General features: G+C 33.9%; 1 protein-coding gene across 4 annotated transcripts in view; it reads left to right on the top strand.

Annotated features, from left to right (window-relative positions):
- The first annotated feature begins 10,934 nt into the window (after positions 1–10,934).
- LOC18430448 (U3 small nucleolar ribonucleoprotein) overlaps positions 10,935–19,258 on the top strand; it is a 46,506-nt gene continuing 38,182 nt past the window's right edge. For all 4 annotated transcript variants that reach the window (XM_088860250.1, XM_088860249.1, XM_088860251.1 and 1 more), the window contains exons 1-2: positions 10,935–11,921; positions 16,625–16,686. In XM_088860250.1, the coding sequence (XP_088716376.1) occupies positions 11,196–11,921; positions 16,625–16,686 (788 nt within the window). In that variant the 5' untranslated portion in view covers positions 10,935–11,195. The remainder of the gene's footprint in view (positions 11,922–16,624; positions 16,687–19,258) is intronic.

Here is a 19,258-nt window from a genome sequence, read left to right as displayed (position 1 = left end):
CATGGGTTGCATCTGTATATGGCCTTTAGAGATATGGACAACAATAAAAGCAATCGACTCTTTTGCAATTTGAAACTTATCTTTTGAATAAGATGTTTATTCCATGTTTATGCACTATTTCTACAATTTTTTTGAGATGCTCCAAATAATCATGCATGCATTCAGAAAAAAAAAACAAATCATCTATATAATTAGCAATAAAATTAGAGAATGGTATGAATATTGGAACCATCCTCTTTTGAAATTGTGAGGGGGCATTATTTAGTCTGAAGGGCATCACTAATCATTTGTATAACCTTTCAGGGGTAGAACATTTATTTTTATAATGTCTTCTTCTTCAATTTTTACTTGGTGGTATTCGTGGTATCTTGACTTGCAGTCCGCAAAAATCTTTTTTGTTGACAAAATGATTTTTCAAAATTTATTGAAACATGATTGTTGGGATGCCTTTGAATGATACCTAAGGTATGCAAATCTAATATTTGGATAATCTTTTTGTATAATATGGTTTAACTATTAGGGGTCATTTGGTGTGCGGGAAAGGTCAACATGAAAATATTTATAGAAAAAATATTCTTATATGCAAACAATTTACAAGAAAAATTATTCAAGCGTGCCCTTTCCCATGTTTGGTAAACATAGTTGGAAAAAAGGCAGAGAAAGAGAAAGTACATCAAACTTAAAATCTTAATATAGTTTCTTTCTCCAAATATTTTTAAATAGTTTATATATCTAAAATTTAAAATTTGATATAGTTTCTCTCTCTAAAAATTTAAGATAGTTACTCTCTCTAAAAATTTAAATTTTGAGATAGCTTCTCTCTCTAAAAACTTTGAAATGGTTTATCTCTCTAAAACTTTTGAGATGGTTTCTTTCTCAAAAAAATTTCAAGAAGTTTTTAATTTAAAACTTGATATAGTTTCTCCCACTAAAATTTTAAGATATTCTCTCGCTAAATTTTAAAATTTGAGAAAATTTCTATGTCTATAATTTTTTAGATAGCTTCTCTCTCTAAAAAGTTTCTCTCTAATTTTTTAAGATACTTGAACTCTCTAAAACTTAAATATTGAGATAGTTTCTCTTAAAATTTTATGATAGTTTCTCTCTACAATTTTTTAGGAAGCTTCCCCGTCTAAACTTTGATATAATCTTTCTCTAAAATTTAAGATAATTTCTCTCTAAAACAAAAATTTTAATATAGTTTCTTTTTCTAAAATTTTTTAGTACTTTCTCTCTCTAAAATTTGAAATCGTTTCTTTCTAAAATTTGAAAATATTTCTCTCTCTAAACACGAATTTTTTCTTTAGAAAACTTTGAGATAATTTTCTCTCTAAAAATTCTCAAGTAATTTATCACTTTAAAATTTTATATAGTTTTTCTCTTTAAAATTTTAAGGGACTTTCCCTCTCTAAAGCTTAAAATTTTAGCTAGTTTCTCTCTCTAATTTTTTTGAAAATAGTTTCTCTCTCTAAAATTTGTAGGTCTCTCTAAAATGTGATATAATTTTTCTCTCTAAAATTTTAAAATACTTTCTAACCCTAAAACTTACATTTTGATATAATTTTGCTCTAAAAGTTTTGAGATAATTTTTATCTCTAAAAAGTTTCAGGTAGTTTCTCTCTCTAGATTTTGATATCGTTTCGCTCTCTAAAATTTTAAAACACTTACTCGCTCTCAAACTTAAAATTTGAGACAGTTTGTCTCTATAAAAAATTTGAGATAGTTTCTCTCTCCAAAAACTTTCAAGTGTTTTGTCTCTATAAAATTTGAGATATTTTATCTCTTTAAAATTTAAATATATTTTCTCTTCTAAAATTTTAAATTTGGGATAGTTTCTCTCCCTAAAATTTTTGAAATAATTTCTATCTCTAAAAATTTGAGAAATTATGCAAATATACTTTAATTTAAGGTTAATTGGAAAAAAAACCTCAAACTTTCGTTTATCTCGTTTACATTTTTTTTCTTCCTCATTTTTGGTTTTTTTTTACTAAAATGACCTTCACGTAGTCTTGATACTGTAATACATATCACTTTATATGGTATTTTAAATACCGTAGCAATTTCAAATAATATTATAGTACTTTAAGTACCGCAAAACTCGGGCATATCGTGAAGCCAATTATGGTACTTAAAATACTGTAAAAACTAAAACATATTATACAACATTTTAAGTACAGTAAAAATTAACCCATCTTATCCGGCACTTAAATGTAGTAAATCCTTTTCTCATCCTATTTATATTTTTCTCTTTAATCTCTAATTATCTCTTCTTTCCTTCTTTAATTTTTTTTAATATTTATCTCTTCTTTCTCTCTCTAATTATTTTTTATCTCTTATTTCTCTCTCTACAATCTCATCATCGTTTCTTTAGATATATCACGTCCTCTGTTTTGCATAGTCGAAGTCAATATTTGATTACTTTCTCTAAAGAAACGATGATGAGATTGTAGAGAGAGAAATAAGAGATAAAAAAGAATTAGAGATAGAAAGAATAGATAAACCTAAAAAGAATTAGAGATGAAATAGATAAACATAATGAGAAAAGTGTTTACGACATTTTTAAGTGCCGTATAACATAGCTTAATATTTACGGTATATCGTATAAGGGTTAGTGTAAGTTTAAATGCCCTCAGTATTACGGTACTAAGAGTACCGTATAAAATTCTCTAAGTATTACGGTACTTAAAGCACCGTATAAAATTCCCTAAGTATTACGGTACTTAAAGTACCGTATAACATGCACTAACTATTACGGTAATACGACTACCATGAAGGTCATTTTGTTAAAAAAAAAAATTGAAAATGAGGAAAAAGAATGCAGACGAGATAAACAAAAGTTTGGGGTTTTTTTCCAATTAAGCTTAAATTAAGGCATATTTGCGATAATTTTCTTAAAATTTTTTTGGAAGTTTCTCTCTCTAAAATATAATATAATTTCTCCATGTAAAATTATAAAATATTTTCTCTCTCCAAAACTTAAAATTTGATATAATTTCTTTCTATAAAATATTTAAGGTAGTTTCCCTCTCTAAAAGTTGGTATAGTCTCTCTAAAATTTAAGGTACTTTCTGTCTCCAAAACTTAAAATTTGAGATTGTTTCTCTCTTTAAAAATTTTGAGATAGTTTTACTGTCTAAAACTTTTTTGGTAGTTTCTCTCTCTAAAATTTGATCTAGATGTTCTTTTTAAAATTTTAAGATGCTTTCTCTATCTAAAACTTGAAATTAGAGATAGTTTCTCTCTCTAAAAATTTTGAGACAATTCTATCTCTAAAAGTTTTCCAATAATTTCTCTCTGTAAAATTTGATATAACTTCTCTCTCTAAAAGTTTAAATTTGAGATACTTTCTCATTAAAATTTGAAATAGTTTCTCTCTATAAAAATTTTGAAGTCGTTTCATTATACATTAATATTAATATTTGTGATTAATATTAATAATATTATTGTATTATCATCAATGGTATTATGTTGTATTCTCTCACATTGTTACACAAAGTTTTGTTTTGGATAATCCAACTTTTTCTTTGACTTTATGTCCCCATGTTTAGGCCATCTTTCTTGCTTACAAAAAAAATGTGACTATGGATCCAAAAAAGTTACCAAACATGTTTTTGTGCAAAATACCCTGGGTATACATAACATGATTTTGGATACCCTAGTATCCAAATGATCCCTAAAGTATTGGCTACTAGAATTAAGTAAGTTATCATTTCCATTCCACAGTCCGCATTCTTGAGGATTAGGCAAATACCTGTATGATTTTAATTGGCTAATAATGCATACAAGTAGGAGGTGTGAAAATAGGCTGAGTTCATATAGAAATTCAATTTAGAGAAAGCTTATGACATGGACAATTGAATGCTGAGCATATTAGAGACTACAGGTTTTGATAAGACGTGGAGGGGGTGGATTAAAGGATGTTTATCCTCAGCCAAATTTTTGGTGGTAATCAATGATAAATCAAAACATTGTTTTAAACCCTGAAGAGGAATTAGGCAAGGGGCACTTTGTTGCCTTCTTATTTATAATTAAATAAAATATCTCTATGTACCTTATTTTTAGGTTTCATTTTTTTTCTAGACCCAAAGTTTTAAAACATATCTTCTAATCCTCTAGACCAATTTTTTTATTTTTACCCATCTTTTTTGTCCAAACAAATTAAAAAAACACTTCATTTCTAAATCCTTTTTCTCCACGTGTTTTTCTTTCTAAACCCCTCTCTCTCTCCATGCATTTCTCTCTCTCAACCCCCATGAACCTTCGAACCCCTCTTTCACTCCCGTACTTCTCACATCTTTCGCTCTCCCTGTGAATCTTCAAACATCTATGTCTCGTACTTCCTCTAACTATTGGGGAGCAAGGCTTCTTTTTATCTATTTTATTACTATTACACTCCTGGTTCTCTTACTCTCTCTCTAGCACTCCTCTCTGCTCCTCCTCGTTCATCTGACGGACACAGGTTGGCTGTCTATAAAGAGAAGTTGTGATAATGATCTTCATCTCTCGCTGTAAAAACCTTCTGTCATGGGGAAGCACGGGGGGAGAGAGAGGATTTTTATCTTCAACGAGAGAAAGATTTGGATAAGCACGAGGGAGAGAGAGAGAGAGAGATGCAGGGATATACCTTTATCTTCAAAAAGAGAGAGAATGATTTGGGTAAGCACGGGGGAGAGAGAGAGGGAGAGACATGGGGATAGAGAGAGAAAAAAAGGTGGGGAAGTACGAACAAAGAGAGCGATTCTTTTATCTTCAAATAGAGAGAATGATTTGGATAAGCATGGGGGAGAGAGAAAGGGAGAGACATGGGGATAGATAGAGAAAAAAAAGTGGGGAAGTACTGACAGAGAGAGCGGTTTGGAGATTTAACGAGAGAGAAACACACAAGGAGAGAGAGTAGGGGTTTAGACTCTAGAAAAGGATGTTATTTTGAAATTTCTTTGGGTTAAAAAGATGAATTAAACTGGAGTAAAATTGTTCCAGGGGTTAGAAGATATAATAGATAAAATTTATATGCCTCAGGAGAGATTTTGAAACTTCGGGTCTATGGAGAAATGAAACTTAAAATAGGGTTTATAGAGATATTTTTCCTCATAATTATTGCTGAGGCCTTTAAAATGTTAAGCTCAGTGTGTGATAGGGGTCTTCATTTGGGCTTTAAGGTTGCTAGTTCAGCGCCAACCATGATACATATTCAGTATGTAGATTATACCATTGTTGTTAAATATGGTTTGCTTTGCTCGAAGAGGGCGAAGCCTTCGGTTTAACCCACTCAACCGAAATGAAGCAAAGAATGTTTCCATGACCCTAAAATTTTGCATGTTACGCCCAAAAATTTGCGTGTTACGGTAGAAAAGATGTATAATATTGACACGTGTCAATTAAAAAGATAAAACCGTGAAAGCTTTAGTAATTGGACTATGTACATGATAATTTTAAAGATGCATATATTGCTTTTTGACTATTTGTTGTACGAACTATAAATAAGTTTGGAAGGGTATCCGTTGGGATTATGAAATATTGAATGAAGGTTTGAAATGTTAAATATTTCATTGAAACTTTAAATATTTCAATGCTAATATATTATATTTTGAAATTTTCCATTTCTAACAAATTTAGTTATTATTAAATTTTGAATTTTAAAATTTTATATAATTATAAAAATATCTGTTTTAAAAGTTTTAAAAAATCTCGAAGTCTTCCCTCGAATTAGCCGAAGCACCGATTTGCTTCACTGTTTAGACCAAACCCAAGCAGACTCCGAAGGGAACCTGGCAACATTGGATTATTCTTTTGTGATGTGTGATGCAACTGACCATGAGATATGAAACTTGTGGCTTTTCTTAACATGTTATGAATGAAAGAAAGACTTATGTGACCTTTTACTGGGGAATATATATTTTTATTTATTTATGCAATTTTTTATATATTTTACCCTTTTTGTTAAGCAAAAGATCACTTATACGTGGTCTTATTACAATATCAAATATATCAAAAATAAAATCATAGCAATATAAAACAAGATCTTAATAACTTGATGTCATTGAAACAACTATGCACTATACTTGATAATATAAAGATAAACTTGCAAATAACAAAAGTAGAGGATGCCGGAGATTACCTCAACCGGGCTTATTACACCTCACTTTGAGTCACCACTATCTGATGATACGGGATCAATGGTCTAGCTTTAATCTCGAATAGGAAAAGCAAATTTCGGCCAAATTGTTTATGCACCCTTAAATCTCTACAAACTCAGAACCTAACCTCAAAGTACTTGGTCATATCCCCACATTACCCAACCCTTAGAATTTTTAGGATGAGAGAGAAAGATTATAGCCCTAGGGTTGGGGCGTGCTCCTCTATTGGATAAGGAGAGAGAGAGCTAGAGAGAGAGGGGAGAGGAGAGAGAGAGTGGGGGGTACCCCTATGAGAGGGAAGAGAGAGTTATTGGAGAGAGAGAGTGGGGGGTACCCCTATGAGAGGGAAGTGAGAGTTGTGGGAGAGAGAGAAAATGTGTAGAAAATAGAGGGATACACCCTTATTTATAGTACAAAATTAGGTTTAGAGTTTTTTAAGGTTTCTCATAGTTTGCCTCTTTTGTTGAGATTGAATATGAACCGTTGATCAAGGCGACTTGTGGGGTGAGAAATCTAAGCCATCCATTCCATAGATGGGTTATCAATATTATGGAAGGAGTATGGATCATTATCCCATTTTCTTTAATCATTTTCCTATTAATAAATTTTTTAATAAATAAAATCTAATTAAAATATTATGCATTCTATAAAATAACATAATCTTTCTTATATTTTCACAAAATCTTTCAAAGAAATATCAAGTCAATATATACTTTCAATATTTAGTCAATATATTCCCATATCATATTTGACTATATGCCATAATACGAAATTACCAAAACTTGATATAAAGAAAGGAATTTAAAGGGTGGGGTGTGCCACCCATGGGAGGCACATGCGGGCCCCACCTTCTAGATGATAGTGGGCCCATGTCCACAATGGCCCCCCATGATATTTTTTATACATTTAAAATCAATAAAACAATTTCTAAAATGTTATTTGAATATTATACTTTTATAAAATCAATATATTTAATTTTATAAATCCAAAAATTATAAATAAAATATCAAATGATTCACAAAAATTCAAATAAAAATTCTAAAATAATTTTTATCATAAAACAAACACAGATTGAATTAATTTGATACGAAATGAATCCATATAACTTAAGAATTTAATCAACAATCATGTGGCACTCCACTTTCAACTGTGGACTACAAATCACACTTGCTTTATCAAAACGACCCAATATTTTTCATGACCCACAGTCTAAGCAATGGCTTATTAGCGAGTCACCAAAGTCTGGCCGATGAGCCAAGGGGCCGCAATCCCAGTCTATGGATTACAGGTCCTCCCCTAGGACAAGTCAAGGTCACCAAGACCTGATGTGACCATAACTCTATGGTGCATAGGGATATCTCTCGCACATGCATACGCTTCACCCTAAAATGTGGTTTTCTTGCTTTCCCGAATGGTTTATCGATATGCATGCCATATGATAGATCGTGGATGAGGCTTTGGCCCCCGTCTATGTAGGCTACCATCACACACAAGGGTCACACAGTCCCTCGACGCACTCATCCAGGCTAAGCGCCAATCTCATTAAGAGATAACCCATAAAAACCTTTCTCAGTTTATTCTCTATGCCCAAGTAATATTGGTTTTTCGTTACCCACTGGTTTAGATCGTCAATCACAGTTTGATATCAATAAGCCATCGTTTGCTTAGTATGCTCCACGAGGGACCATACTCCCATTGAGTTCTTGCTCCAATATATCAAATATTTGTATTACATACTCACAAGGCCTTTAAAGGCCACATAAACCCAACAATGAATTTATATATGAGCTTAGAGTTTAGTATGGACAAAACCAACTTAATAGGCCTATGGTATGAGGAAATAATGGTTCATAGGCTGCTAGAATTATGGGTTGCAATATTGGTTGTCTCCTTTGTAAATACGTAGCTCTTCCCTTATCATATGGTCACCTTCCTATATCTACACGAGACCCTGTTATTGAGAAGTTCCAAAGCTAAGTTGGATCCGTGGAAAAGCAAGTATATTCTTTGGGAGGAAGAATCACTTATGGTCAAATCAACATTATCAAACCATTTGTATACTATACATCATTTTTCATCATGTCAAACCAAATTCAAAAGAGGCTAGAATAGCTTACGATGAATCTCTTGCAGGGTTCCAACGATGAAAAATAAAGTTTTACCTTGTTGCTTGGGATAAAGTTTGTTTACCAAAAAGGATGCGGGGTCCGAGGTCGAAAACTTGGTTATATAAAGGTGGCATTTTGTACTAAACGGTGGCGGTCTTGTGAGGATCATAAGCTATAGAACACAAGCTGCAGAAGCTAAGTAAGGCCCATTATTGGATGAAAGGATGACAACATGTTCATGGACTGGAATTGCCTGTTGCATACCTTTCTTCTAAATATATTTCAGTAAGTTGATTAGTGTGGATAAATGTACTCTTTGTTAAAATTGTTAAAGTGTATTTTCTAGAAATTATATTAGTCATTATTTTATTTTATTATGAGTGATGAAGTGAGGTTGTACTCATAAGTTTGTGAGTAAGAAATTAAGAAACTACTAGGTGGTTAGTAATTATTGTTGCACGTGGTAGTTATTGTAGTAAATATAGTTGTTAGAACTTCTATTTAAAGAGATGTGTGTGATGAGAAAATTGGATCACACATTTCAAATTTGTATTGCTTTTGTTTATCCTATTTTTCATCTTTGAATGAAGTTTTTTCTTCCACATCATCTTGATTGTTCTTTTCCTATCTCTTTGGTGGTAAGTTTTCCTATGTCTTTTAGGCTAGTGTGATATTATTGCATTAATTGAGAAGCAAATTGTTCCGGTATCATGACATCCGTCTTTCTCCACACTCCTTTGTGGCACCATAAATAGTTAAATGAAATACTTTTAAGGTTGGAATTCTCTAAAGTTTATTGAAAATGGTTAACCAATTCGCCACTGTCAGGAAAGTTGTTAGTGAGCAAGGGCGAAATACTGTCTGGTTGATTGAATGCACATACCAAAACATGTTGGGCATATTTAATGATTTTGTTGATTGATGGAAAGGTTACTTTTAACTCCTGCTATTTCCCACAAGAGAAAGATGAATTCATACTGGAAGCTACTCCGGGTGGTCCGTACCCAAGGGTCCACTTGGATTTGTAAAGCCTGCCGCCACTCTAAAGCAACAAAAAGCAATTGGCACTGCCACAAATTTTGGGAAAGTTTCTTTTAAGGACTTATTTCATCCTGGCGTTTTCATTGTAGTCTTGTTGGTTTTCGTAATCACAAATAAAATAAATATTAAATATATTTTAAGAAATATTTGACATCTCATTACTTTATTTGGATACTTATGTTTATATTGTTTGGCATCACAAAAGTTATCCTAGCTTGGTTTTTGTTTAAGGGAGCAAATAAGTACTTTGCTCCCGCAGGAACACAGTACAAACTGGTCTGTTTATATTTACGTTTATGGTCTCTTTCATAAATTACACAACATAATGCATATTAATATGAAATAAAATACTATATTCTATATAATATATACTATATATAATCTAATAATATACAATAGAATTGACATGTTATATGTAATATAACAGTTTTGAATGTAAAACATTACTTCTCCACCTAAATTTCGATGGGTCCATTCTATTTGCACGAATTTAAGGAAAAAGTTTATATAGAGCCCAGGCTCTAAACATTCAAATTAGAACTCAAAAATTTTGTTGGAAGAAGTTGTTTCGATGCCTAAATATCTTCAAATTGAACATCTTGACATCAAGATGCATGGACATGAGAAATAAATAAATTTTAAGTTTGTAAATAGTGCATCTTGTGTCGTTTTTTTTGACCGTCAATTTTCTTGATTTTCACGTTTTTATAAATCTGCTCGATCTAAACTATTTTTGAAGCTTAAAATTTTATAATTAAAGATGAAACTATATTTTAAGGCTATCACGAAGATTTTGTAAAATTGAAATGACATTTCTCGATACTATTTGAAGGTGTGATTTACTTTGATTATTTAGAACTTCAGCTCTAGACAAGATGCACCTTAAATTTAAAAGATCAAATTTAAGAAAAATAATTATTAAAACAAAGTGAGACTAAATTTATAATTACAAATACAAAACTATGATTGAGTAATACCATTAATTAATAGATAAACATTCAATAATTTGAATATTCAAATTTTAAATGTTGATTTTTTAATATCCCAAAAAAGGAAAAACCTAAAATTTTAGATTTTAAATATCTAAAATTTAATTAAAAAAAACATATATATATATGTATATGTTATATTTACTGCTATTACGGGTTACTTCCAATTTTAGTTATTATATCTATATCCATTTTTTTAGTTTTATAATACTTTTATTAAAAAAAAGATGGATCTACTTTTTTTTCGTTATTAAAAAACTAAAATGTTCAAAATCAATAATTCTTGAATTTTGAAAAGGGATTGTATATAATGAGATAATTTACCATTGATACAAGATGGTCGCAATTCCTTACAACTATTTATGTGAAATTTGATAACGTGGATGTGTCATGAAGTTCGAAAAAATTTCTTTTGAAGTTTGAGCTTGATTTGTATAATAATTACAACCACTCAACTTCACACCCAATGATCAAGATTATTGTGTCCACTTTGTACTAATGGTCTCATTCAATACTTTCCCTTTTGAAAAAGACAAATGGCACAACCCCTTCTACCAAGGTTTATATTTATATTTATTTGTGATGGGTGAGCTTACTAAAATCGCGAGTGCAAAAACTGGAGCGATTGAATTTTGCGGGTTTCATCTCTCCTCCAAAATATGCACGAACTTGTGGTTTTCACCTTAACGGCAAAAGGGCAAAAGAAATTAGGTTCTGCTCCCGCGGGCGCATCATTATAGAAACAACGGAGGAACGAAGCAACCAATAAGCATGAGAGAATGGCGCCCTATTACAAAATCTGAAACAAAACCCTAAGTCCAACTAAAAGCTCGGCTTTTTAAGTTGCAGCATGGCGAATTCCAACAAAAGTTGATAAACGAAAATCACTGGAATAAAGAACCTCAGCTACAGTTGCTGAAATGGCCAATCTCAAGGAACAAGAAATCAGCCATGGCCTCTTAGCGGTAAACAGTGTTAAAACAGTGGAAGCTCCTCAATGGTTGGACCCTAAGCCTGAGCTCTCTGCCTCTACCAGGGCAGCTTCTCAGTATCTATTCTCTCAGCTTCTCCCTCACTCTAGAAACTGCCCCTTCTCAGAGCTCATAGTCGATGGCTTTGACGCGGAGCAGATATGGATGCAAATTGACATTCAGACAAAACCTATTCTGAATTATATCAAAAGAGAGTTGAAGAGTATTGAGAAGAACCCTGAAACAATTCAGTCGAATGATGAGGAATTTGCACCAAAAGATGGAGATGCTGGGTTGGAGTCTGATGAGGATTCAGAGGGTGGAATTGATGAAGAAGAAGAAGAAGGGGAAGAAGAAGAAGAAGGGGAAGAAGAAGAAGGGGAAGAAGAAGAAGAAGGGGAAGAAGAAGAAGGGGAAGAAGGAGAAGAAGGGGAAGAAGAAGAAGAAGGATTTGATGAAGATCAGGAGAATTACAGGGAGGAAGAAGAACCTGGTGAAGATGAAGAAAAATTTGGCAAAACATCCCGTGCTGAATTGGAAGGAGGGGTTGAAGATGGGTTTTTGAGGATAGATGATTTAGAAATGTTCTTGGAGGAAGAAGAGAGAAGAGAGGCTGGAGGAGTAGAGGAGAAACATGAGGAGGACAGTGAGGAGGATGACTTGGACGAAGATGAGGTATGAAACTTGGCATTAAAATTTCATTTTCTCCTCTGTCTTATGAATGCTCCTATTCCCTGTTTTCCTGTATTTTGATTGGAAAAAGGGAATTACTCATGTAATTTGGCATGAGAGTTCCTTTGAATGTTGTATTGTGGCTACAATCAAATTATGAATGAAATTGGGGATTTGGCACATATAAACGACCCTTCCATTATGTAGAAATTTTGGATGGGGAATATAAGAGAGGATTATGAGGATATGATTTGCATATGCATTGTTGTGAATCAGCTTCTAGACATCTTACTGCTTTTGATGCATTGGTTTGTTAACCTTTACGTGCGAAATATAAAAAATATAACAAAAACAGCACAGTCAAGACATGGATTTTAAAAGTTACATGCTACTACTATTTGTGCGTTTGTGTATAGACCATAGACACATGCATATAATTGTTTTACACGTAGAGATATTGCATCAAATTAACTTGGCATGCCATTTTATTGATATATCTTTCATGACTTACAAACAGAAGGAAATAAACATGCAGGATGCAAAAAGGAATAATTGCATATATATACCCTTTGAATGAAGGGAAAATTGCAGAAAATCCCCTAAAATATACTTTCTAGACACTCTACCCCCACCCTAAACTTTCCTCACTTCTTTTTCTCAAAAACCATCTTTTCTAACTAATACCCCCAACTTAAAAAAGAAAGAAATAAAGATAAAATTACCCCCCTTTTTAACTTCTACGTTAAAAAGTGCGTTTGCGTAGGCAGTCCAGCATTTTGTGACCGTCGATCTGGCATTTGCATAGGCAGTCCAGCATTTTGTGGGTGCGGTCCGGCGTTTTGCGTACTGTAATAAAATCACTCTGGCGTTTTGATGCAGTTGTTTGACAGTGTATGTACACGGTCCGGCGATATGTTTACTATAATGTGGGTAGTCCGGCGATTTGAAGTAGAGCTCGGGCAATTTACTTACTGGAATGGGGTTAGTCCAGCGTTTGCAATGTGCGGTTCAACATGTGTTTCTGGAAGGATGTTAAGTCCGTCGTTTCATAGCTTTGCTCCGACGTTAGGGTCGATCTATTCGGCATTGGAAGGATGCAGTTTGGCAATATCTTACTGGCGGTCCGGCGTTATAGAACTTCGCTTTGGTGATTTTACTACTGGAGATGTAAGTCCGGCATTTCATGGTCTCGGTCCGGCATTTTAGATACATGAGTGGGGTGGTCCAGTGTTAGTAGTCTACGATCCGGCGTATCACTGTCTAAATAAGCAGTTCGATATTGTAGAAATGCAGTCGGACATATGTCGTAAGTCTGCCAAATAACAACCGCGTTCCGGCGCAAGTATTATTGGGGTATGTCCAAATGATTTGTTCGTACGATGAAGGTACGGGAAGGGGTATTTTTGTCAAAAAAGATATCACTTTTTGAGTTGGGGGTTATTAGTTGGAAAAGATGGTTTTTGAGAAAAAGAAGTGAGGAAAGTTTAGTGTGGGGGTAGAGTGTCTAGAAAGTATATTTTAGGGGGTTTTCAACAATTTTCACTTGAATGAATCATTATGGTTTTATGCATTTCTCTATTGTTAAGTCACTTGTTTGTTGGCATGCCCTTCTCATTTTATATCGTTATCCATGTGGCTGCCCCATTCTCCCCCCGAACCAATACATCTGTTAGACAGTGCCTGCCCACTATTCCCCACTTCCTCTGCGCATCTGGTCCATGAAGCTCCACGTTTTCTCCTCCCCATGGGCTAAGAGGATCTCATCCTTTCCACACTTGATAGGTATACCAGGAGTGACCCCCATTGTCTAATTCTACCTTCTTGTCCCTTAAACTCGTATAAAGAATTTTTATGAAGGAGTCAAATTAAATTCTGCTATGCTAGCATTGCACTCAACTCCTCACTAGAATGTGGCTTCCCTCTAAAAGCTTGACCAGGATTTGGCCGTCCAGGAATAAGCTAGTAGATAAGCCATCTCTCTTTTACCTTCCAGCTGATGGAATGAATAATTCTAAATGTTATGATTGCTAGTGCTGAAAAAACCTTTAGTACATCTTATCATTGGTTCCAACTATTTCGGTGAATAACAATTCCCAACCTATGGATTGAGGATCTCGGAATCCTTGTTTCTTTTGATTTTATAGTAACTTGAATAGTGTCATCCTTTAGTGTAAAGATCTCATTACCACTGGGAAAGGGTATTCTATTCTGTTAAGTTCTTCACTTGTATCACTAATTTAGGTATCGAAGGATAGAACTTATCCACAAGGGTAAAACTTTCGTTTTGGAAGTTTTATGAGGCTAGGACTTAGTTCCTCTACTCTATGTTTCACTGCTTGTTCTCTAGCTATTACCGTTGATTTTCCTTTCCTTGATTCCCCAAAGCCTGGCTCCTAAACTAAATTACGGTTTCTCATGGGGATCACAACATATTTCTTTTCATTCCTCCTTCACAGTTTAGTCACTGCTCTCTACCTCCATCTCCATCTACAAAAGCTTGTTTCATGACACCTAAATGCACAACCGCTAATATAGACCTTCATTGAAACAATATGCTAGTCTTTACCTTTGGTGTTCAGTGTGCCGGTGTTGAACTATAGTGTCTGAATGCTCATTATTTGATTTGTGATTAGTATGATCACTCTCCAATATATACACTTTATCTTTATTGCCATATTTGTTTCTGTTTTGGGACCCAAGGCGTGCAATTTGAGTTTATTAGTGTTCTCTCTGAAATATTATTATCCACAATGCATTTAGTTGGACAGATTGGGGTTGGTTCTTCTTATTAACTTTTATTTGGAATTCAGCTGTATGCATTTTTTGATTTATAGGAGGTAATAAAGGAGTTTGAACTTTACAATTATTCCTTTTTCTTTTGTAATATAGATGTACATGGCCTAATTATCAAAAAATGAAAGATGTAAATAATGTGAAGATTTTGTGACTTGGGTAAATACCTTATTGATAAAATGCATTTTTAAGAGTTAATAGAAGAGTTTAGAGTATACACCATTTTTTAATGGTGAGTTTATATAAGGACTCACTTACCCAAAAAAGATTATATAAGGACTCCCCCTTAAATAATCAAAGTGATGCCCACCTTCAAAATCCACTAGAAGATGCATTTTTGGTGCCAGAAACCTTACAATGACTTGAAAATCTTTTTCAACCCCTCATTATAAATTTGAAAGTTCCAAGAATCGTGCAGGTCAAGTAGATCTATAAACGCTTAAAAATCTTAGAGTGGACAGCCCATATAATGGGTTGCACAATGCACTCTTTTTAGGACTTGAAATCTTTTTTTTTATTCATATCCAACTATCCATACGTCTTGAGGTTGAGCTTCCAGCATCAGACCTAACCTCTTTTGGTGGGGTTGAGGTGCACCTTACTTCTATAGTTTAAGGTTGACACTTTATATAAACTTGGGAAAGTTATCAAACTACACTTGTGAGTTTAACTAGTTAACATTGTATCCTTAATTTTTAATCTAATTTCAAATTTCCCTTCTTTCTTGATCAAATTTGAAACAACCCATAAAATGACAATACAAATGCATTTTGAAATTTATCAAAATACACCTAAGGTAGAATGTTACTAGTTCAGATGTTAAGTGTATTTTGATAAATTTCCCTATAAACTTTTTCCTTTTTTAAAATAAAAGATGCAAATGAGCTGAATATTCTTTGAGGGCTAAATGGAAAGAAATATTTGCAATATGATATTTAGAAAGTATGTTTCATAAAATGTAATAGTTACCATTTTATCACAGGATTTTTACAACCAAAAGGATTTAACTTTTGTGTTTTGGCAACTGGATCAAATGTACAATTCTGTATTGTGGGATTACTAAATCTGTTCTCTTTGTGTAGTTGTCTCAATTATTTTGCAATCCCAGGAAGGTTAAAGGTTTAATTTTCTCATGCGAGGGCAAAAAAGATCCCACCATCCATTCGCCCCTTCCCCCCTCAAAATAAATAAGCAAAAAGAAAAAAGGGATCTTTCATTAATTAATTAACGGGACAATAGTTTAATCCTCATCCTATTTATCCATTAAAAAAAAAAAAATCATCACACTATCTATCCATCTTGCATGGCATAGAGAAAGGAAGTTCACTGGCAAACTTGATACTTATACCCATACCCAATTGGCCAATGCCATGTCTTTATATGGAAGTTTCTATCTTCTCATTTATGTCATCATTGTGCCTAGCACTTGGTAGAAATCTATTCTTTTGTAATATTGCTAGTTGTGTTTATAACATATGTAGAATATAATAATCAAATTTATTGTATTTAATAATTCAAATAAATGATCAAGAGTTCAACATATTGCAATAATATCTGAATAAAATTTAATTTACTTGTAACAATTGTCATTTAGTATGTATGTTAGGATAATAATAATTGATAGCCCTATATCAGGATGCATTCTATACCTCTATTTGTGTTGTTAATTCACGTAGCAGATTAAAACTTTCTTTTCCTGCCAATGAAGGAAACTCTCATTCATGCATCCTTGGTGCTTGAAACTCCGAGATTATTCTGGGCTTCCTCATATTCAACTTTATTAGGCTATTACCGTAATAAGTATGTCACTATTTTTGAGAGTTTTCTGAACTACCTTTTTTTTACAATTTTTTTGAGAGTTTTGATTCTGGTGTTATTTCGCGTTGCTGCTAATGTCATGTCTGATTTTGTAGATTGACGACGACGATGAGATTGATGGTGATGATGAAGTGGATGATCACAAGAAGAATCCCAGGTGGTTCTCTTTTCCTCCTGTGAATTTGAATTTGGCTGAAACTTTTTCTATTGGTTTATCTGTTCACATTTGGCAAATAAAGGACTACTCTATTAATTATTTTGATCATTCGATAAAGTATGTCCCTCATTATTCTATGCAAGATGGACCTCAATTACTGCCTGATGAATGTGGTAATGGTCACTGCTATTTAGATATAGGGCTTCAGCAGTTCTTTAAAAGAGCATAGTGTGCAGAATTTCATTGATTATTGGTTGAAATGGAGTGCAAAATCTAATCAAAGAGTGCTTAAACGCATAGGTCAGGCCTGCCTGATACTGGTATTGTGTTTGTTGGGCTTGGAAAGAAAGAAATTACTTTAGTTTGCTCTCTAGTATTATGTACATGTACATGCACATGTAAAACTCCTTTTGTCTTTCCTGTTTGTTTTATCGCACACATTATTATCATTGGTAAATTCTAGAGCTATCGAGCAGGCAATGGGGCTCTTTTTTTTCACTACCCTCCCTTCCTTTTCATTTTTCTGTCCTTTTTTTCACTGGGGTGAGGTGGTGGGTGGGGGGTTACAAACTGTGAGAGATTTAGGGAACCAGTAGGGTCCTGGAAATGGTGAATGATCCTAAATAGGAGGGCCTCTAATCAGTAGCTAATTATTAAATCAGGTTAATGCCGATTTATCTAATTAACAACACCTCCTCAAATGGGCATAGGTTGGAGGGCTTTGTTGCGAGCCTATATTTTAATGTATTAGAGACAGGACACATTTGATCATGTCAGAGAAATTTAGTTAATACCATTTTACATCTAATTAATTTATTCTTGCCTAAAATTAACATGAAGATTTGTGCATTACACGTCAATATGTCATTTGCAGTGGTGATGGAGCATATCTGCACCATAATCTAGTCAGCTAGTATATGGTACTGGACTGTTTGTGCATTGGGTATGCATTCTCAATGGTTTCTAAAATTTTATGTAAATATATTTGATTTTTTTTTACAATATTTTGATATTTTCTAATCCAGGTTTATTATTTCTTTAGATTTATAGCTTATGTTACATTTGTATCCTTCAATCATGCCAATGCTTGACAGTGGTTGCTGCATAGTGTTGAGGCATATGAGATGGTTTGCATGCAGGTTTAGTGACCTAGGCTTTGGAAGTTTAACCTTTATTTAAGTTTTGGCTAGGAACTAGTTTCTTTCCTTTTTTTGCTTTCGGCTTAGTCAAAAAAGAAAAATACTGCTCTTTCCATGAAGTTGCATAAAGAGCAAACAAAAGTGTGCTTTCAGCCATGGGTGTATGTATACTCATACTTCCACGTTATTCATTAGGTTTCACGCCTGCTGGTTATGAAGTTTGCTATAATGTAATGTCCTCTGGAGGAAATTCTTGACTGTGGATTAGGTCCTTTGCTATAACAATATGTTTAGGAGGTTTTGAAAGCCCTTAGAGGCATGTTAAGAGCTTAGGAGTGAGAACTAGAAGGGATTTTAGTACTGATGGATTCTTTTCTCTTGGATATGACTCAAAAGGGGGTTGTAAGCATGGTTTCCAGGATCGCCCAAGAAGGTGGTTGCTCCAGCTCCACAAGCTCGTTCCTACAGTCTGGGACAAGGGATCTCAATTCCAGGCTTTTTTTGAATTTAGAATCTTGATCTGTAAAATTGGGGATCTTGATCCCTAGGTAATGGAATTAGGTCCCTCTCATCCAAATCATGGGTCCATTAGTAGAATTGAGCCTTCACCAACATGGAATCGAGTTTCTTTTACATTGGTACTGAAGATTACCAGCACATTTTGAGTCTCATGCACTAGATACCCCTCCGTTTCCCAACCCATCCTCTCTCTACCCAACCCATCCTCTATCTAACTTTCTATCCCCACAATTTCGCTCTCTCTCTCTTCTGTGCAAGAGCATATTTCTCTAAAAATTCAAAAATCTGAATTGGCTTTCAGCATAGGGATCCACCAGTTGAGAAATAGTTCCAATGCCCACAACAACAACTAGGGTTTGAAGCTTCAAGTTTGCACTTTGAACTTGTAAGTCACGAAAGTAAACATCATAATATACATGCTGCTGCCATATTATGCTATGGAACCCATAGATGAAGGATAGCAGTTTTAAAGCTAAAACCACCCGCATACAGCTCAAGTGGGTGGCGAAGGCAACCAAGCCTTTCTCGTGTCTCATACTCTCTTCACGAACTGCTAATTGACGGAACAAGCTGCCTTGCCCTTCCCCATGTCCTTACCTTGAGTCCCTTTCATTTTGCTTATTGGAGGCCCTATAGGTTTTTATACAATTAATCTTCGTCTCTGATGCCCTCTTGTTGACTATGTCCACCATTTCAGAGACCTTTGCATGTTCACCTTTCTTTGCCTCTGGACCATTTTTTCCTCTCTGAATCTAGAGAGCATTTGACCATTTACATTCGAAATCACATGCAAGTGAAACGACCCAAACGAGGGAAAACAAGGGCACCATATTTTCATCAAATACTAGAGCCGCTTTCATGTGTGAGGACTGAAATCTGAATCCTCATTTTGGGTTTTCATTTTCACTTCTCAT

The sequence above is a fragment of the Amborella trichopoda genome, chromosome 3 (genome assembly GCF_054954075.1).
Source record: "Amborella trichopoda isolate Santa Cruz 75 chromosome 3, AtrichopodaSantaCruz75HAP2 v2.0, whole genome shotgun sequence".
Classification (NCBI taxonomy): Eukaryota; Viridiplantae; Streptophyta; class Magnoliopsida; order Amborellales; family Amborellaceae; genus Amborella; species Amborella trichopoda.
Note: the sequence above shows the minus strand (reverse complement) of the source record. Positions and strands in the feature narration are given on the sequence as shown.